Genomic DNA, 22,375 nt, shown 5'->3' with positions numbered 1-22,375 from the left:
GTATATGCTTTAAAGAAGCTGACCATAGGTGTGCCCAAACGGGCCTAACTCGCTAAAATATTTCTGCCCGAGCGTCTTGGTCGGGCAAATCGGGCATTCAGGCAATGCCTGGCGTTGAGGCTAGATCTTGGCTTGATGTTAACTAGCATTATTATGGCCACTTCTAAAGCTGTACTTTAACTTTTTGAGCAGGTAACATTTCATTAGCCCAGAAAGCTGCTCACCTCAACTATTATAATAACAATCTGTTCATATTGGCTCATCATGAATTTCTATTGTTGTTGCTCTGTACTATACGCACCAATACATTTGTCCATCCATCCATTATCCATAACTGCTTATCCTGTGTGCAGGGTCGCAGGCAAGCTGGAGCCTACCCCAGCTGACTATGAGTGAGAGGCGGGGTACATCCTGGACAAGTGGCCAGGTTATTGCAGGGCTGACACATAGAGAGAAACAACCATTCACACTCACATTCACTCCTATGGTCAATTTAGAGCCACCGATTAGCCTAACCTGCATATCTTTGGACTGTGGGGGAAACCGGAGCACCCAGAGGAAACCCACACAGACACGGGGAGAACATGCAAACTCCACACAGAAAGGATCCCGTTGGCCACTGGGCTCAAACCCAGAACCTTCTTGCTGTGAGGCGACAGTGCTAACCACTACACCACTGTACCGCCCCCAAAACATTCGTGCACTTATCCAATCAGCCAATCACGTGGCAGCAGCGCAAAGCATAAGATCACACACATTTATTTAATGTTTACATCAAACATCAGGATGAGAAGAAAAAATGTGAAGTCAGGGACTTTCACTGTGGCATGGTTGTTGGTGTCAGATGGCCTAGTCTGTATATTTCAGAAACTGTGAAAATCCAGGAGATCAGCAATCCATGCGTTTTACACAAAATGGTATATTTAAAAAAAAAAATCCAGTGAGCAACAGTTCTGCGTTTTGCAGGGAGAAACTCCTTGTTGATCAAAGAGGTCTGAGCAGGATGGCCAGATTGGTTCCAGCACACAGAAACGCAAATGACCACTCTTTACAACCATGGTTAGGAGAAAAGTATTTCAGAACATCAAACTTTGAAATACTTGAGCAACAACAGCAGAAGACCATATTTGGGTCGTTCTCCTGTCAGCCAAGAACAGGAATCCGAGGCTACAGTGGGCACAGGTTCATGGAAACTGGGCAATTGAAGGCTGGAATAAGACCAGGCAGTAGTTCAGGTGAGTTCAGCAGTTCCTCAAAAAAAGGTTGTTCAAACCAGCCTGTCTAACACCAACAGCCATGTCATAGTCAAAGTCTGTGAGATCACATTTTCTTCCCAGTTCTGCTGGTCCTGAACTTTAAAGGTAGACTGCCTTTAAGATTGTTCAAGTTTAGGTCATAAAAAGAATTTTCCCTGACACGCAATGATTTTTGTTTAGTGGACCGAAAGCTACTGAATTCGAATCACAGACTTCCAATTTTATTAGGTTTTTTTTTTTTTAAATTAGAACAATTAATGAATTTAGGGCTATGTGGCCCTAAATTCTCCACTATTTTTTTTTCTTGCTTCACCATGATGCAATACAAGATACTACATCATACATCATGTGGTGAGCTTTCCCCGTTCGCACTAGGCATTGTGGGATATAAATTTGAAACAGAAGAGAACAACAGAGGATGCAAATGAAACGTGAAAGACCGACTACAGTAATGGAAAGCGAGAAGAAAAGACGTTACGTTGCGAAGGAAAGGCAGGACCAAACTAATAAATATCGGCCATCAGCGAGTACCTCGATGTGATCAGCTGTTCGTTTAGCGACAGAATAATGTAACTGTCAGTGCACGGTCAAGGTAAACCTGCAGATGGCAGTAATGCAACACTGGATGCCAGCTGCCATAAAACCCAAGATGACAAAGGTAAATCTGCGCATGCGCACACGGACTTCCTCTGTTTGCTTGACTGCACAAAGCGAGCGATTTCATGCACATTATTTGCTAGGGAATCCCCTCAAATTAAATAACTTCCCAGCCACAGAATAGACTGGTGTTTTTTTTTAAAGATATTACAGAAATAAACATGCATCACAATGACCAAATTTCAGAGGGAACTAAATTTCACCAATTTTATAAAATCGAAAGGCCGTCTAGTTTTAACTGAAGATACTGAAACCTGTATCTGCATGATTTTATGCATTGCGCTGGTGAGACATGATTAGCTCATTGAATAATTGCATAAATGAGCAAAGCTACAGGTGTTCCTGTTAAAATGGCTGGTGAGTATACATAATAAACAAAAACACACATCCAAACCAAACTTAAGACAGGTGATATCATATTACAGAAATATGTGCAATGAGGTCGAGTTTGAACTCTCACCTTCTGCTGCCCTCCTGGTTTCTCTCTTGAAGAAATTTCTCGAGTAATGTCCAAATCCAGGTCAGGTGCTCTAGCCATACATGCTTTGGCACATCTATGGTGGTGTTAATGGAATGGAGTAGAGTTAGAGATGGCACGATACCATTTTTTCTTTTCTGATACTGAAACCTTGAGTATTAGTCCATACCAGTACCTTATCCGATAGTTTTCTTTCAAAAACTACTAAGTTAATTTTTTTTTAACAGATAGACTCTTTCACACAAAATTACTTGCATTGCAAACATAATAAAGTAAAAAGTATGAATATAATAAAATAAAAAGTCAACACTGAATATGTAAACATTTCCAGTTAAAAAAAACCCCAACACTTTCTGAAAGCCAATTTCAATCTTTCCAATCAAATTCTAGATCCAAATCCAAAGCCATTCGTTACAGAATCTGATGTGTTTTCTCCCTCATCATTACTGGGTATTGGATAGGTGTTGTTTCTAGTCAATATAATTGATTAGTAACATCCAAATTGTAGTATAATCCTTGTTATAACCATGAGACATAATCAATATATAATTAGGTTCATTACATTAGTACAAAAATATATTGTGATGTCCAGTCAGACAATTTTGATTGTAACAAGGAAGTTGATCAGTGATGTAAAAAGTACTGACGATCGCTGTGATCTTTCAAAAAAAAAAAAAAGTACTTTGACAATTAATCACAATATCAATCTAACCTTGCAATGTTGCCTAGCCCCAAGACTATACTCATATACCGGTACACACTGGCTTTCTTGTGGACACACCCTAAAGACAAATGGCTTACAGGTCTATGGCATCCTACATACATTTATAAGAACTTTACATAAGAAAGATCTTCCAACCCCTGTAGTTCATGCCATTTTTATTCGCCTTTTCTCAAAATCATCTCAAGAACACCAAGCTTATCCCTCAGACCAAGCTTATCCCTCACTGCATCTAGCAAACAACTTAATTCACCATTTCTAATAACCAGGGTCTGTGACCCATCAATACACTCAAAAACAATCATTGTTCAGTGAAGCCAAGCGTCTGTGGTTCCCGTGTTGCTTGCCCATTATAGGCAAATACGGAAACCATGGCTTTGTGAGGATATCATCTGGAAACAAGGGGGCATTAAAGGACCTGTGATCTGTAACTATGTTTACAGCAGTATGACAGGAAGGTCTAGTGTGCTTGGTGAGGGGTTAAAGAGTTATATTCAGTAACTAGCATGCCATGCCTGCAAATGTTCGAAGCTCCATAACCTGGAATAAAGACTTTTCCAACTTGACAAAATTTGAGAACAAGTTTAATTTTTTTTAAATAAAATGATTAAAAGAAAGACTGAGCTTAGTGCACACACATCCACACACTTTGGCAGATATTGTTTATTTTGCTGATAAAGAGAAGAAAATAGTCTCCTACCTCCCCCAACCCCACCATTTTGAATGCATTGCAATAAAACAAGACAAAAATAGCTTAAAAAAAACAAACAAACAGCAAAATGGATTAAATGTAGACTGCCTTTCAGATTTTTCAAGTTTAGGTCATAAAAAGAATTTTCCCTGATACCCAATTATTTTGTTTGGTGGACTGAAAGCTACTGAATTCGAATCACAGACTTCCAATTTTATGAGCTTTTTTTTTTTAAAGAACAATTAATGAATTTAGGGCCACGTGGCCCTAAATTCTCTGCTATTTTTTTCTTGCTTCACCATGACCCAATTCAAGATACTACGTCATGCATCACGTGGTGGGCTTTCCCCGTTCGCACAAGTCATTGTGGGATGCAAATTTGAAACAGGAGAGAAAAATGGAGGACACGAGTATGCGAATGAAATGTGAAAGACCGACTACAATACCAGAAAGCGAGAAGAAAAGATGTTATGTCGTGAAGGAAAGGAAACGCAGGACCAAACTAATAATTATCGGCGGTCAGCGAGCACCTCGGTGTAGGGCTGCACGATTATGGAAAAAATGATAATCATGATTATCTCATCTCATTATCTCTCGCTGCTTTATCCTTCTACAGGGTCGCAGGCAAGCTGGAGCCTATCCCAGCTGACTACAGGCGAAAGGCGGGGTACACCCTGGACAAGTCGCCAGGTCATCACAAGGCTGACACATAGACACAGACAACCATTCACACTCACATTCACACCTACGGTCAATTTAGAGTCACCAGTTAACCTAACCTGCATGTCTTTGGACTGTGGGGAAAACCGGAGCACCCGGAGGAAACCCACGCGGACACGGGGAGAACATGCAAACTCCACACAGAAAGGCCCTCGCCGGCCCCGGGGCTCGAACCCAGGACCTTCTTACTGTGAGGCGACAGCGCTAACCACTACACCACCGTGCCGCCCCATAATCATGATTGTCTTGATCAAAATTGTAATCACGATTATTAATCACGATTATGCCTGATGTTAGGGAAATCACTTAAATTTTATTTCACTATATTCAAACAAACAATATGAACAGCTTTCAGTGCAGAATGAAATTTAAAAGAGAAATTCTGATTTCCAAATGACAAATAAATGAAATTTATCCAAGAAACTACCAAAGGATGAAGGAACTGAAAACTCAATTGCAACAATTACATAGCATTATACTGAGGCCTACAAGTTTTTACGGTAGCTAGAAAGACCAGCCTATCAACATGCTCTGGCTTTAAACATGAGCGAAGGCAGGTCACAACATTGCCTCCAGTGCTAAATACGCTCAATCTGTTACCTACTCTCATGCTATCACCCCTTGAAGAAGATACCGCCAGTGTTGCCAGACACTGCTGACGTTTTCCAACCCAAAACATGTTCAAATCCGCCAAAATCCACTTAAAACCGCCCAATCTGGCAACACTGGATACCGCTGCACTGAAGCTCTGCGCACTTGGCTTGCTTTCTTATTTAGGCGGAGTAATGAAACCTTACATGCGTCGGTTCGCCCCCTAATGGTTTGGCGGAGTACTGGTCAAAAAGTGCTTGATCAGATATGCAGCAGAGCTCGCATTTTAAATGGAAATAAATCGCGATTTTCATTTAATTTAATCGTGGCAGCCAAAATCGCGATTTTCGATTAAATTCGATTAATTGTGCAGCCCTACCTCGGTGTGATCAGCTGTTCATTTAGTGACAGAATGATGTAACTGTCAGTGCCCGGTCAAGGTAAACAAGTAGATGGCAGTAATGCAACACATGAATGCCTAGCTGCCGTAAAACCCGAAAGAAGAAGAAGCAGGTAAACCTGTGCATGCGCACACAGACTTCCTCTGTCTATTTGACTGCATGAAGCGAGCAATTTCATGCACATTATTTGCTAGGGAATCCCCTCAAATTAAATAACGTCCCAGCCACAGAATGGCCTGTTTTTCTGGGGGGATACTACAGAAATCAACCAATATCACAATGACCAAATTTCAGAGGGAACCAAATTTCACTGATTTTATGAAATTGAAAGGCTGTCTAGCTTCAATAGAAAAAGAGAAAATGTTACAGTAATATTGTAAATAGTCCAACATAAAATTAATTTATATATACACTGTACCTGATGGTGCTGTCAATAAAGGGGTGAGCAGGTTGTGAGGTACATGAGGAAAAAAGGATCTTAGTGGTAGTCTTTCCTGAAAATAAAATATACATTTAGGTTTCTCACAGGCCAATTTACTGGGATCCGTTACACACACACACACACACACACACACTCTCTCTCTCTCTCTCTCTCTCTCTAAAGTGAACATTAACTGAAGCTCTTGATTTGTATCTGTACGATTTTATGCACTGTGCTGCTGTCAAGGGATTAACTGATTAGATAACTGCATCAAACCGCAGGTGTATGGGTGTTCCTAATAAAGTGGCTACTGTTTTTTTTTTAATATAGAACGGCAGCTACAGTTATCAACAGTCCATAATTATCAACACCTTGTCAGATTTACCAATACAAAACAATTTTACAAAGGTGAGTTTCAGTTACAACAGTTATTATTGGTTAATTAATCAACTGGAAAAAAAACCCTCGCCCTTGACACAGCTTGGGAATCAACTCATTTTTTCCAGTGGAAGTTTGAGTAATTATTCATGCACAATTTACGTATTGAAAGTATTTTCTAATTTTGCAATGGCCAAAAGATTGTTAAGGGTGTTGATAACTGTAGCCGCCACTCTAGATACACAGTGTGGGAAATAAGGCTGGACCGGCAGATGTTGACCGGTAATTTTTGCATTCGTCCATCTGTATTGCAAAAGCATTGGATCGGATGGCAGATAAAAAAATAATTAAAATGTGTCCATCTGTATTTCAAAAGCATCAAACCGGATGGCCCATTAGAAATTGTCAATATATGGGTCTAATCTACTTCTAATTTTCTTCCAAATATTACACCAGGCAAATACATTGTGTCATAATGGCCTGTGAAACAGGGGTCTCCACAGGCCCGACTTTAAAAATTCATAACTCAGCCACCAACGGTCCCAGCCCCGCCAAAATTTACAGGCATCTCCTGCTCCCCGAGTGGCACACTAAATAAGACAATAATAATACACTCAGGATTCACTGTTGTTTTTACTGAATGATGCAGTTAAACTAGTGTTTTAGGGTTGACAGTATCTGATTGATCCAGTCAGTTAGGAGTTCAGTTTACATGAAACTTTGCAGTACAGTACTATGTTAAGTGCCAAACTGCCAATCAATGGTTATGTTATGTGCATTTTTTCCCCATTCATACTAAGAATGACATTCATAGTCATATGCTTTGGAGGATGTAGATTTATATTTTAATAGAGTTTTTATTTTCTTCTATTGTCTAAGTTCTAGTCCAGCAGATTTTAGTCTGAATGCCAAATGATATTACCATGTCTAGTTTTAAGTCATTTTGTTACAAAGTTACTTGGAATCTCGTACTCAACCTTTTAATTATATTATTTAAGAAGAGTTGTATTGTTAATTATTACTAAATTTCTTATAGACTTATTATAAACATAGTATAAAAAGTCATTGTTGACAAATGTTGCATGAGTGTTATTATAGTACCTATACATGAGTACCACTAAGCAGGGATGAGAGTGGCTTGTGATGAAAAAAATCTGAAAAATTAGCCGGGGGTCTGGGGACCATAGGCCCCCAGTGGGGGCCCAGGGGGCAAAGCCCCCGGGAGCTCATGGATTTTAGAGATTTTTTACCCTAAAACCATTTATTTTATCATCAAAATTTTACAAATGTTTTTGAAATACCATACCCTGTTTGCTTACAAAATTGACACTTGTACAAAAGTAGAACTCTCTTTCAAGTACGTACATTACTTAAACTTTCATTTGATAAAGATCAACTACACCTATGTAAAGGAAACATTGACATAGGCCTTTTGTGCTAAATTTTGCATATACATTCCAAGTGAGCACCAACATGATACTTCAAATTTGCTGCTCTAAATCCAAACTAAGGTAACACATTCACTGCTATATTAAATAATGGTTTATATGATTTATGAATACATTTTTCCTTTGGTTCTATAAAGTGTTTGTCTATTTACAATATATACAACTATTTACAGTTTCATGGTGCAGAAAATTTATTTCTTCTTTATTTTGAGCTTTTTAGCAAGAGCTAAAAGCTTGTTGGTCCTCTCCCTCTTTTTAACCAACTCCTCTTGAAATTATTAAAAAAAGTAATTATTATTATTATTAGTAGTAGTAGTAGTAGTGATACAAACAATTATTCATGGATTATAGATAATTTGTTTTTAATAGTGAACATTGATAACTGAACTGATGATAATAACATTAACAAGTATTACTGTTTATTATTATTAGTAGTAGTAGTAGTACAGTTATTTTATATCAATGTTCACAATTAAAAAAAATTATCTATAATCCATGAGTATTTGTTTGTATTCTACCAATTACTACTTTTTAATAATTATTTGTAATAATTTTTAATAACTTAATTTTATAACATTTAATAATCCCTAGTACTTAATAATCACTAATTCATAAGTAGTAATGATTAATAATCCATAATAATTACTATTACTACTAATTATTATTAGTGGCTGTTAATATTATTCTTATTATTATATTAAAAACACTGTTGTAGACGATAGGTAATAAAACTAAAAAAATTTTGTACAAATTATATTGTACTATATTTAGAATTATTGTATTTTCTGTAGTTCTTTTTAATTGAGTTTTGAAATAAAGGTTGTTTATATATGTGATGACCTGGCGACTTGTCCAGGGTGTACCCCGCCTTTCGCCCGTAGTCAGCTGGGATAGGCTCCAGCTTGCCTGCGACCCTGTAGAAGGATAAAGTGGCTAGAGATAATGAGATGAGATGAGGTTGTTTATATATTTATATTAAACTTAGTACAATAAACAATGTTAATTATGTAAAAAAAAGTTAATCATTATTAGTATTATTTCCTATAAGTCCCATTTTCCACCTGACTCTTGTGCGCATGCGCGAACCCCCCTGCGTTTCACTCCGGAGCGCTTGACCTCTAACACACATGCGCGCGCGCCTCATGTCGGTGAAAAGCCAGTTTCCCAGTGGGCGTGTCCCCAGCTCTGCGGTACCGGCTTTAAACACATTTGTGCGATCCAGAGCTTTTTATCGCAAACGAGTCTTCTCCTTATTTGGGGGGTATTTGTCATCCCCCAACCACTTGTCGTTAAACAGACATCTTCCCATAATTATCAATGCTTTCTAGCGCCCGCGTAAGCTACCTGCGCATCTCTCACTCTTCACAACCACCACACCGCACCACACTGCACTTCCTCCAGTAGCCTCCTAGCGTTAGCTCTTGATCTACGGAACGCACAGAACCAATGCTGCCCCCAACAGGTGCGCTGGTCACTTTTAAAATTACAGTTAAAAAAATACCCCAAACCGACTGGAGACATTTCACTCGTTTGGTCCAAGATTAAATTTAATACCTCCCTTTCGAAAATTCCAGTCATTCCAAACAATTTAAGACATTTTAAGGCCTTAAAAACCGAAAGTTGTATTTAAGACTTTTTAAGGACCCGCGGGAACCCTGTGATATACGAGTCAGCTGATGGCGAGTCAGTCCGGCCGCCCAGAAATAGTACCAGACCCTACCCCCCTAAAATTTTCTCAACGGATTTGCAACAATATAAAAAAGGTCCATTTTGACTGAAAAAAGCGGAATTCCGCCAAAAAGCGGAAAACTCTCATCCCTGACTAAGTTGTAACCAACTGGAACATCCTTGCCCCCATACTTTTTTCTAGACATGGAACTGACCTGTGTGCGCTACCGTTTTCTTGGGTGTAACTTCAAGCATGTTTTTCTTGAATCTTCTGACATTTTACTGTAAATTATATTCAATTTATAGTGCAACTGGCAACTAATGTCTAGTGTAATTTGGCCTTTGAAGATCACAAAAAATGTGCCAGGAAACAGCTGAGAAACCATCTCCAGTCATCTAAAGCCCTTCAGCTTCCTGGGCCTGCTCCGGCTGCATTGTTCTGGGACTTTGGCCTGTCATTCGGACAGGCAACGTTTCAGACTTGTCTGTCCAGTGACCGTCCGCTTAAAATTCCTTATTTCCCACCTTCATAAATCAGGCAAAACCTGTAAAAAATGTATGTGAAAATACCCGTATCCACTGTTGGAGCAATTATTAATTGTTAAAACAACCGGAATGAGGAGGATAAAATTGGAAGAAGAAACTGGAGGTTGGCGGTTAGCAGAAGATGGCAGCATTTTGGGGTCAAATCTCCAAATCTACAATTAGAACTCCTAGCCAGCAAACTATTTAAAAAACATGCCAAAAGAGACCACATCTCAACACAAATGTAAGTGCCTGATGCTGGAATCTTTGGCAAAATGAGACAAAAATAGAGCTTTTGTCAACACACTTAAACTGGGTTTGGAGTAAAAAGAATAGTTGTTCTACTGTTATTATGGGGGAGAATGGTATGATTGTTTTTCATCCAAAGCCCTGGGAAACTTGTTAGAGTACATGATGACATGCTGGGAGATTTATGCCCAAATCCACACAATAATTGTTCAATGACCACACAATCAGGCTTTTGACATGACCATGCCAGTTTCTTGACCTCAACAACATTAAAAAAGAAAGTGAGCTGAAGAGAGAGAGAGACCATAAGACTTTAAGTTTCTCACACATATTCAGTGTGTAATTAGAAGCCAAGTCAAATAACCTTTGTCACATGTACACTCAAGCACAGGCTTTAGCACACAGTGAAATTTAACCTCTGCATTTAACCCATCTGAAGCAATGAAAACACACACGCACACCAGGGCTTTACATTAACTTTTTTGCTCACCGGCCACTGTGGCTAGTGGTTTTCCCGAGTCACTAGCCATTCAGCCTTTTCACTAGCCACAATTTTGTTGCCAGGAAATCGCAGTTTTTTATTCACCATGATACATTAAAGTTCGGAAGATCAAGATTTAATTATGAATGGCAATGTATAATGTATCACTACAGTAGCACTCAAGTATTCAGTGCTGTTAAGGTAGCTCCCTATATGAAAACATGCAACCAATTGAGACAAAAATATAAAGAGTATTCTGTTTACTGAACTCAAATTCAAGCCCCTTACAATATGAAATATCGTATAATATGAAAAACAACATTCAGTACAGGACGGCATGGTGGTGTAGTGGTTAGCGCTGTCGCCTCACAGCAAGAAGGTCCGGGTTTGAGCCCTGTGGCTGGCGAGGGCCTTTCTGTGCGGCGTATGCATGTTCTCCCCGTGTCCGCATGGGATTCCTCCGGGTGCTCCGGTTTCCCCCACAGTCCAAAGACATGCAGGTTAGGTTAACTGGTGACTCTAAATTGACCGTAGGTGTGAATGTGAGTGTGAATGGTTGTCTGTGTCTAGGTATCAGCCCTGTGATGACCTGGCGACTTGTCCAGGGTGTACCCCGCCTTTCGCTCGTAGTCAGCTGGGATAGGCTCCAGCTTGCTTGCGACCCTGTAGAACAGGATAAAGCGGCTAGAGATAATGAGATGAGATGAACATTCAGTACAACTGAACTGATTCTAATATTAAAAGTCCAATTCAAAACATTTATCATTGAAAAACATTTGATGTTTTGATATGCAAGTATTATGTGTATTAAGTATTATTATGTATATTATGTATTATCTATTAATAGTGTGTGTGTGTGTGTGTGTGTGTGTGTGTGTGTGTGTGTGTGTGAGAGAGAGAGAGAACATGTGTAGAGAGAGACATTAAATGTCCTCATTACATTCATCATCAGATGAGTCTGAATGGTCCATGAAACATGGTCTTCGTGACCTGAGGCTTCCAGCAGGCCATAAGTTGATAGCTGAGGTGAGATCAACTTCTTTCCAACTGCGTGAACGTTTCTAAACAGCAGCTCTATCCTCTCCAGCTCAGCCGACTTCATGACAGCCAGGGACTTGAAAGCAATGCTGTCCTTAGTGAACCAGCCGTCTTCGCCTGTTTTGATGTTATAGTACCGATGTGTGCATTTGACTTTTCGTGGTCCTTTATAGTTTCGAGTTTAAAATTACTGGTGCCTGTCTTTGCCATACTTTCTACAGTCTTCGCAGTACATGGTATTCTCGGTTTTGCTATGAACTAGCCAATCTCACCCGAACTTCCATTTGTCATTGAACTGTCTTTTCTTCCTATTAGCATCTTGTTCATCTCCATGGCCCTAGCCAGCTATGAGGCCACCGCGGTCCGGACCTCGGTCATTTTTAAGAGCTGAAAATACATTTGTACGCTAAATATTCAACTGGATAAAAAAAGAAAGAATAACATTAAAACGTCTCTGTAAAAAGTGCATTGTTAATTATGTTAAACGGTGAATCTGTCTTCTGTGTCTGTTTCGTGCGCGCGGCTCTGAGACCAAGAACACAAAAGCGAATGAGTGTGCGACTCTGGGGAGGAACGCAGTGCAGGAGACATGTTTTTTTTTCATGGTAACCATCAGCGCACTTTCATGAGGCTGTTCAATTTACATTTTCGAAGCAGCGCAGTTGTAGCCTACCTTGTTTGTGATTTTAAAAATAAATCATTCGATAAGCTAAAGCAATAGAGTGGAAAGTTTCAACTTATGTTTGCCTTGGATAACTTTGCCTGAAACATGGTGGTGTATACTGATTTTTTTTCCCAGAATTTTTTTTTTTGTGTAGGTGTAACGGATGACAGATTGTTAATGTATCTTAGTTATATAGGCTACATGGTGAGGGTATCTTTTGTCCTCATTGCTTGGGCCAGATCAAACCATTAAACAAGCTTAAATTATTCTTACTCTTGTCACATACATTTTTTTTTCAAAACTGACGATATTCAGTTCAAACACCATTAAAAGTAATTTCAGGAATAGATCTCTTGTGTGATGTGTAATTCACCCCCTCATTTAAATATGGCGAAAATGTTTCAGTGCGCGCTTCGCGCATCACGGACCTCTGTGATTTTAAAATGCTGCTCCGGCCCTGCTCATCTCTGCCCCTTTTTTCCTGAGCAGCAGGGTTTGAAACTCCAGCGATACACCGCCACATAGTGCGCTTGTCAGTCGTCAGCAACTTTGTTGCTTCGTTCATTAACCGCAGGTTACCGTATCACTGATTTTATCTGAGACGTTAACGAACGTTCTAAACAATTCTAACATGTTGTCAGAATGTTTATGCAGGTGCTCATGGAAGTTGTAGGTGCGTAATATTACATTGCAATGCGTTTATTATATCAGATGCCTTCAGAGAAAACTACAATTAAAATATATTGTCATACCACAGAATAAACCACCCGCCAAAGTGGCTAGTGAGACTAAAGTTATTACCCGCCAAAGCCGAATTTTACCCGCATTTGGCAGGTGGGCGGGTGCTAATGTAAAGCCCTGATGCACACACAAGTAAGCAATGAGCACACACACACACACACATACCCAGAGCAGGGGGCAGCTATGCTCCACTATGCTAGTGGGCACCCGGGAAGCAGTTGTGGGTTAGGTGCCTTGCTCAAGGGCACTTCAGCCCAATCTCAGGCCATGGCTGCCCCATGTTAACCTAACCGCACGTCTTTGAACTGTGGGGGAAACCGGAGCACCCGGAGGAAATCCATGCAGACACGGGGAGAACATGCAAACTCCACACAGAAAGGCCCCCGTCAGCCCCTGGGCTCCAACCCAGGACCATCTTGCTGTGAGGTGACAGTGCTAACCACTACACCACCATGCAGCCGAAATTAGTCCAATTAACCTTTTTTTACTGATCTTTACCAAGGTTGCCAATAAGTCTGGAGTTGTATGTCACATTTCAGATCCATGTTCCTTTATCATTAATACATTTTCTTCATATCATTGCCTGCTTGGATCTGTATGACCAACTATGTGTACAGAATCCTCAGGGTGCAAGCCACTTGAAGCGGAAACACTTATTTGCATTTTCATGTTTCCCTCATTAAAAAAATTCAAAGAAATCCCCAACAGTAAAAGACAGAATGATGAAAGTGGCTGATACCTGTGGCCTCTGGGCAGCACGAGTCTGAAGAAAACAGCTAGTGAAAACTTGTAATAGACCTCTCATTGCGAGATTTTCTTCTAGTGTTATTACAGCATTTCTACAAATAGACAAAACAAAAAATGCATCGGAAATCTTTTTATCTCCAGCAGGGTTCAAATTTCTGGGTTTACTACTACTCCTATTTAATTTTTATTTAGTTGTTTATTATTAAAGAACACTAACTTTTACCTTGCTTATGCGGAGGAGAACTGAGGAAAATCCATTTTCCTTTGCAAAATCCATGCATGCAGTTGTAATCAGTGTTGTAGTCAAGTCACTAAACCTCGAGTCCAAGTCCAGTCTCGAGTCCCCAGTGTTTAAGTCTGAGTCAAGTTCAAGTCATTAAAAAAAAATAGAGTTGAGTCCGAGTCCACTATTGATCCGAGTTGAGTCCGAGTCGAGTCCACTATTGATCCAAGTCGAGTCTGAGAACAAGACTCCAACTGCACCGTTTGACGGTGGCTGTTTTAGTGCCATTAGCATTAGTTTGTTCCTGAACATGACGTACAGTTAGGTCCATATATATTTGGACACTGACACCAATTTTGTTTTTTTACCTGTTTACTGAAACATATTCAAGTTATAGTTATATAATGGACATGGACATAAAGTCCAGACTTTCAGCTTTCATTTGAGGGTATCCACATTAAAATTGGATGAAGGGTTTAGGAGTTTCAGCTCCTTAACATGTGCCACCCCGTTTTTAAAGGGACCAAAAGTAATTGGACAATTGACTCAAATGCTATTTCATGGGCAGGTGTGGGAAATTCCTTCATTATGTCATTCTCAATTAAGCAGATAAAAGGCCTGGAGTTGATTTGAGGTGTGGTGCTTGCATTTGGAAGATGTTGCTGTGAAGAAAACATGCGGTCAAAGGAGCTCTCCATGCAGGTGAAACAAGCCATCCTTAAGCTGCGAAAACAGAAAAAACCCATCTGAGAAATTGCTACAATATTAGGAGTGGCAAAATCTACAGTTTGGTACATCCTGAGAAAGAAAGAAAGAAAGAAAGAAAGAAAGAAAGAAAGAAAGAAAGAAAGAAAGAAAGAAAGAAAGAAAGAAAGAAAGAAAGAAAGAAAGAAAGAAAGAAAGAAAGAAAGAAAGAAAGAAAGAAAGAAAGAAAGAAAGAAAGAAAGAAAGAAAGAAAGAAAGAAAGAAAGAAAGAAAGAAAGAAAGAAAGAAAGAAAGAAAGAAAGAAAGAAAGAAAGAAAGAAAGAAAGAAAGAAAGAAAGAAAGAAAGAAAGAAAGAAAGAAAGAAAGAAAGAAAGAAAGAAAGAAAGAAAGAAAGAAAGAAAGAAAGAAAGAAAGAAAGAAAGAAAGAAAGAAAGAAAGAAAGAAAGAAAGAAAGAAAGAAAGAAAGAAAGAAAGAAAGAAAGAAAGAAAGAAAGAAAGAACTGGTGAACTCATCAATGCAAAAAGACCTGGATGCCCACAGAAGACAAAAGTGGTGGATGATCGCAGAATAATTTCCATGGTGAAGAGAAACCCCTTCACAATAGCCAACCAAGTGAACAACACTCTCCAGGAGGTAGGCGTATCAATATCCAAATCTACCATAAAGAGAAGACTGCATGAAAGTAAATACAGAGGGTTCACTGCACAGTGCAAGCCACTCATAAGCCTCAAGAATAAAAAGGCTAGATTGGACTTTGCTAAAAAAGCATCTAAAAAAGCCAGCACAGTTCTGGAAGAACATTCTTTGGACAGATGAAACCAAGATCAACCTCTACCAGAATGATGGCAAGAAAAAAGTATGGCGGAGGCGTGGTACAGCTCATGATCCACAGCATACCACATCATCTGTAAAACACGGCGGAGGCAGTGTGATGGCTTGGGCATGCATGGCTGCCAGTGGCACTGGGTCACTAGTGTTTATTTATGATGTGACACAGGACAGAAGCAGCCGGATGAATTCTGAGGTATCCAGAGACATACTGTGTGCTCAAATCCAGCCAAACTGATTGGTTGGCGTTTCATAATACAGATGGACAATGACCCAAAACATAAAGCCAAAGCAACCCAGGAGTTTATTAAAGCAAAGAAGTGGAATATTCTTGAATGGCCAAGTCAGTCACCTGATCTCAACCCAATTGAGCATGCATTTCACTTGTTAAAGACTAAACTTCAGACAGAAAGGCCCACAAACAGACAGCAACTGAAAACCGCTGCAGTAAAGGCCTGGCAGAGCATTAAAAAGGAGGAAACACAACATCTGGTGATGTCCATGAGTTCAAGACTTCAGGCAGTCATTGCCAACAAAGGGTTTTCAACCAAGTATTAGAAATGAACATTTTATTTACAATTATTTAATTTGTCCAATTACTTTTGAGCCCCTGAAATGAAGGGATTGTGTTTAAAAAATGCTTTAGTTCCTCACATTTTTATGCAATCATTTTGTTCAACCCACTGAATTAAAGCTGAAAGTCTGAACTTCAACTGCATCTGAATTGTTTTGTTCAAAATTCATTGTGGTAATGTACAGAACCAAAATTAGAAAAATTTTGTCTCTGTCCAAATATTTATGGACCTAACTGTATGTACAGGTCAATGTGCATTCTCTTTGTTGGGTAGGCGAAGTATTCTGTCAGAGATGAGAGAGGAACAGAGATGGGAGACGAATGTAAGGGCAGAAGGTGTGTTTATTAATACAAGTGAAGACGGGTAAACAATGCAGAACGGCTGGCAAAATCGTAAAACAGTGAAACAGGCAATAAATTGAGTGAGGCACAAACAGGCCATCATAGACTAGACAGACTCAAAGACGAGAAACAGGAAATCAGGGATCAGGAAACCAAACAAGGAAATAAGGTTTAGTAATGTGTCAGCAACACAACTCAATACTTCGCAAAGTAAGTGTGTTTTCACAGTTTTTATAGAGGTACGCTGACTGCGCCTTAATCCTGTGTAGGTGCGAGTTGTTTACGGCGCGCGCGCGAATCCGTTTAGCATGCACACTGTCCGGAGCACGCCCAAGAGTCTCTGATGCGTGCACCAAGGCATGCAGCTGTGGCACTCTTGCACAAAATTAGTAAAAAAATTAATGTAGATCTTATGTCAAATTATTATGGCATATTACAAAACAAAGAAAAAAAAATCAGTCCTTGTCTCCAATTTACGAGTCCTAATGTAGTATACACGAGTCAGAGTCCAAGTCCGAGTCATCAGTGCTCAAGTCTGATTCGAGTCACGAGTCCTTAAAATTAGGGCACGAGTCAGACTCGAGTCCGAGTCCTGGACTCAAGTACTACAAACCTGGTTGTAATATATATGAATTTTCATCTTTTTATGTTTTGTAAGTGTTGTGAAACCATATTTAAAATGTGATGTGTATGTTCCTAACACACAGTGTTAGTCATTTTTAATGACCCATATTTGATACTGACTTCTGGCCTCAATGCAGGTTAGTACTTTAAGTTAGCAATAATAAGAAATTACTTAATTACTGAAATCTAAATATAATCTTCTGGACCCTACAAGTGGATACATCACTGATATTTGAATTCATGGTTAAGAAACTATAAACAGTTTACCAAATGTTCACACACAACTCAAATCATAACCCACCTGAAAACATCATTCACTATGAGAAAGATGTGGCAGTGCAGCGCTGATGCTTTAGGCTGGGGGAAAAGGAAACAAAAAACAAGCAGCGTATTATAACCAACATTTCCAATATACATGTCAGTTCTAGCTGTAGCACTAGAGGGCAATGTGGTGATACCAATGAGGATTAAAAGCTGTGGCATTCCATCAATGTGTCTCTAAACAAACTGATGGAGTTACATTAGTGTAACTTAGCTTTTCCTTCTAAATACGCAACCATCTACATTTTAGCATTTGTTTTAAATTTAGTGCCTTTAAAGGAGAGAACATGCCCTGAAGCAGCTGTACATGCATGCCTGAAGTTCATATTTATTTTGGGGAAAATGGATATTATTATATTGCCATTTTTGCACCAGTGATATGGGCCAAGAATGCAGTCAAACACAAACTGTTTTACATACACTCAAACTAAACAATCAAATGTGTGCCACAAAAGACTCATATGTGCACTTGTTGTCTTTGATTGAACAAGACCAATATGGGAAGGATGTGTAGGTGACAGAACCAGTTTCATCTCATTTTGCTTTACATTTCAATGTCTGCTAAACCCTAGCTTGAGCCACTCATCCCCAGACACACAGACAGACAGACAGACACACACACAGAGATACAGGCACATACCCTTACACACACACACACACACACACACACACACACACACACACACACACACACACACACACACACACATATATACACACACATATATACACACACCCTTTCATCCCCCAAAAGCACCAAGGAGCATCTTAGATATTTCTGTAACCCTCACATGCCAAGAGCTGCCAATTTGCTGTTCCAATAAAAAGAGATGTGTTTCAGCTACAAACACCAGACACTGTTCATTGATCCTGTCCTCGAGAGAGCAAAATGTAACAGCAGTAATTCCAAAACTCTGTTGGACTACATGGATCTGTAACTGAGACTATATAAGCATGTCCTTGGAATATAAAGAATATAAATATATAAATGGGTCACACCCACAAAAGGTTTTGCCAGCAGAAATTATACAGATGTGTACTTTGGCCATTTGCACAGCTCAAACTACTTGACATTAAAAAAAAAAAAAAAGGCACGAGTCCCTTAATTCCCAGGAGCTGATCATGAGTTTATATAGGCCGTTGTGTTTGTGCATTTAATAGCATAAATTCTTTGGCTGCTCTATAACACAGGATGATGTCTCCCTCATGTCTTAAATTTTTGCATTGTGTAAATGCAAGGCAATTGTACTCATGGGATTAAAAAAAAAAAAAATCACACCTCATTGAAGCTATATAAATGGCTTCATATGAATAAAATCCAACTAAACCCAAAATACACTGGGCTATCTCCCCAGGCTAATAAACTTATATACAGTGGAATACATGTTTATAAAAATCAGACAGTCAAATTTCTTTCGCTTTCAGTGACTTATCCTCATTAGGATGATCAGGTGATTTGGTGGAACTGGAGATCATCACCCAACACCAGTCCATTGCAGGGCACCATGCACACATATACACGCGCGCACACACCCCTGGGGCACTTTATTTTAGCCAATTCACCTACTGGCATGGTTTTGGGAGGTGAGAGGAAACCAGAGAACCTGGAAGAAACCCATATGGTCAATAGTAATGCTTCCCACTGTACCATCGCCTCACCCCAGTACAGACAATCTGCACAATATATTTACATACTCCTAGCAAGAAAGCATATAAATGAAGCTCTGGGTTCCAGTGAATGAATGATGTCCTAGCCAACGCAAACAGAATGAATGAGTCACATGGAGTTTGTACCAAAAAGCTTGACCTGTGCAATAAAATAAAGATTACGCCTCCATTTTTGGAAGGTTTTAATTTTTGTTGTTTGGGGCTGAACTTTGGTTGAATGAGTTTTACTCAATGCACAGGGCCAAAGCATACTACTTCTGGGTTCTGTCTGCTGGAGTCTTTAAAAAAAAGTAAACTATGAAAGTGAAACATAAAATGAATAAAAAACAGTCTTAAGGCATTTGGAAAGTATGGTTCATGTAAGGGGTTCTAGTTATTGTACCTAATGTTTAGAAATATGTGAAATATCAGTCTAAGCTCAGCAAAATGGAGATGAAAAGTGAAAAAAATGAGGATGTGCACTTTTTTGTGCCGAAATGTTTTCTTGTAGGGTTGCACATTGCAAATCGCAGTACTTTTTTGATTCTAAAACATGAAAATCGGTTTTATTTCCAGAACTTTCAATATGTTGGGTTGTTTCTATGACCAACATGGTAACGTCATTTTCCCTTGAGCGAATCACATTATACATGCCTCTAATCAAGAGTGTGCAGTGATGAAAATCAGACACATAGTATAAGGCGATAAAATCATTGGAGAGATAAAGCCACCTGGTCTCCTTTCATGCCTGCAGCATCTCAGGGTCAAGGAGTTAAGTGTGGGCATGTTTTGTCTACCTTGCAGATGACCATGATAATCCAAAAGAACACCTTGAAGACATTGGCAAAACATCTTCATGACAAGCATCCTAGCCTTCACAGAGAAATTAGGTGTCAACAGATGTGCTCACTGTCCTGTATAAAAGTTTCAATATGATGAAAATTAACAGGAGTAGCACCTATAAGGTAGCCCAGCTTTTCCAACACAACTCTTAAAATGCTTTACTGCAGCTTTTTTGAGGAAGTGCACGTTGCTATCACCAGTCAGTTAATTTCAAACAGTCATCATTATTCTCATTATTATTATATTGTAGAGATACTCCTTATTCTATAATTATTCGATAAGAACAAATCCCTAAAAAAATATCTATTTGAGAAGGTGTGCAGTAAACATGTCTCACTCCTTCTTGAGGGATTTGAGCTCATGTTGCACAAGTACGACGAAATGATGTTAGCCAAAAAATTGTGTTTTGGCTGTTTGGCACTAGCTAATCCTAAGGCAGGGAGCACACTGACCAGCAATAGTACCAGCAGAAGCGTCACATTTTCTATTGTTTGCTATGGTTCGGCAGTGGTACAGTTGACACCACTAGTGTTACCATAGTGATGTAGGAGCAGAGTGTTAGTCCAAGTTGAACTTGATTCAATGTTCCAAGTGTAAGGCAGTTCTCAGTAATATCAGTTTAGTTCATCCTCCGAACGTTTCAGGTGTTTTGACCAAAGCAGTAAGATTTTTATACTGGCAGGATATCTGAAATGACAAGATTTTGAAGAAAGCTGTGTCTCATGAACATAAACTGAACAAGCTTCTCTCTCTCTCTCTCTCTCTCTCTCTCTCTCTCTCTCTCTCTCAAACCTTCCTCACCCTCCAGTCTCAAAGCTACTAAGAGTAAAACTCTATTACTGGTATCCATTTTTTCAAGTCTTTTTTGTGTTGTATGGAATATTCGTGCTTCGTATCATTAGGAATGATATAGAACTTTGAGTCATAGAATTTTTATGGTTTGAGCGTTATGTTATGCTCTGTTGCTGCCACTTCATTTTTTCAGTGTGATCCCCACCTAACAGCTGAGGTAATCAATATATGCTAATTTTCTAGAAAGTTATTGGCATTACTTGACGTAGAAGCACTAAGATGGAATGCTATTAGTTTGTTGTAAAAGTCAGATAGTTGGAGAAAAGTAATTTACTTAAGAAATTACTTTTCTCTAACTATTTAAGGGATAAATAAATTTATTAGGGATATTAATTCATATGTTTAAAATCTTTATTTTTCTGTAAAGCTGCTTTGCAACAATGTTGTTAAAAGCGCTATACATAGACTAGACTTAATTTCACATGGCGTACTTTAAAAAGAGAAAAGTAGACAGAGAAAACATAGCTCTCTAGTGGGCTAGTGGTCCGCATTTGGCACTCTCATCTCAACAGCCAGGGCTCGATTGCCAGTCAGAGGGAAAAAAGTTATACTGAATCTCACTGTACATGTACAATGACAATAAAGGTGTTTGTATTCATGTGGTCATTCTTCACACGGGCATTTCAAAACCAGTATGTCCCATATGTTCTAAGACTGTAGCAATTATTATTATTATTATTAACACTGAGACTCTCAAACGGGGCAAGCCATACAGTTTTCAATTAATTTATATTTTTCCCTGAGATGATTTTGTAAAGGTGTTTTTTTTTGAGTTGGTAATGAAAAAAACAAACAAAAAAAAAAACCTTGGTTCTTTTTCTCATGCTGTTTTAGCATAGATTTTGCACTGTGCCTTTAAATCTATACATGTAAATAGATTCACTCTGATTGGCTAAACACCAACTTTCTCACCCACACTCACCGCTGAATAACAATTAATTTACATATTTAAATTTAAAGGCACACCCCAAAATTTAAAAGCACATCCCCAAAAACAGCTTGTTTTATCCTCAGGTTTTTTTTTTTATACCATGCTAAAATAACCAAGGCATTTTTTTCAATTAAAAAAAACTCGCAAACCTTACAAAAGCATCTTGGGGAATAATATAAAATAATTGAAAAGGGGTATGTCTCCCTTCAGGTCCATGTTATTTCAGCTTTTAGAAGAATACTTTTAAAAGGTACACTACATGCACCTCTCTACCTTAAGTAATCTTTTACTAAAGGCACACTAAACCAGAACATCAAGGACATAGTAGCTCATCTGGCATGCCATCAAAACAATCAATCATGACTACCAAAACATCAAACAGAACTGAAATATGACAATGTGAGAGGACCAACCGCCACAACAAATTGTTTACAACAGGAAAATCAAAGGACTAAATTTTGTTCCCCAAAGGAAGATCTACCCAAAACATTGATCAGAACTGAATTCGCATGATAAATGAGAAAGGAGATATAATTCTAGTCAAAAGAAAATTTGTTAATTTGACCCAATTTCTAATTTGTTAGCAAAAAAAATTGATAATACAATAAC

At 38.9% G+C, this 22,375-nt stretch overlaps 1 protein-coding gene across 1 annotated transcript in view; it reads right to left on the bottom strand.

The window, feature by feature from the left end:
* Positions 1–22,375, bottom strand: part of fancc (FA complementation group C) — a 91,912-nt gene that overhangs the window by 15,045 nt on the left and 54,492 nt on the right. Inside the window, exons 9-12 of the mRNA XM_060931925.1 lie at positions 17,474–17,529; positions 13,868–13,967; positions 5,934–6,009; positions 2,374–2,467 (exon numbers count right to left, since the gene is read on the bottom strand). Of these exons, the coding sequence (XP_060787908.1) occupies positions 2,374–2,467; positions 5,934–6,009; positions 13,868–13,967; positions 17,474–17,529 (326 nt within the window). The remainder of the gene's footprint in view (positions 1–2,373; positions 2,468–5,933; positions 6,010–13,867; positions 13,968–17,473; positions 17,530–22,375) is intronic.

This window comes from Neoarius graeffei, chromosome 10 (assembly GCF_027579695.1).
Source record: "Neoarius graeffei isolate fNeoGra1 chromosome 10, fNeoGra1.pri, whole genome shotgun sequence".
Lineage (NCBI taxonomy): Eukaryota > Metazoa > Chordata > Actinopteri > Siluriformes > Ariidae > Neoarius > Neoarius graeffei.
The sequence above is the reverse complement of the archived record's forward strand: the minus strand, read 5'-3'. Positions and strand labels throughout refer to the sequence as shown.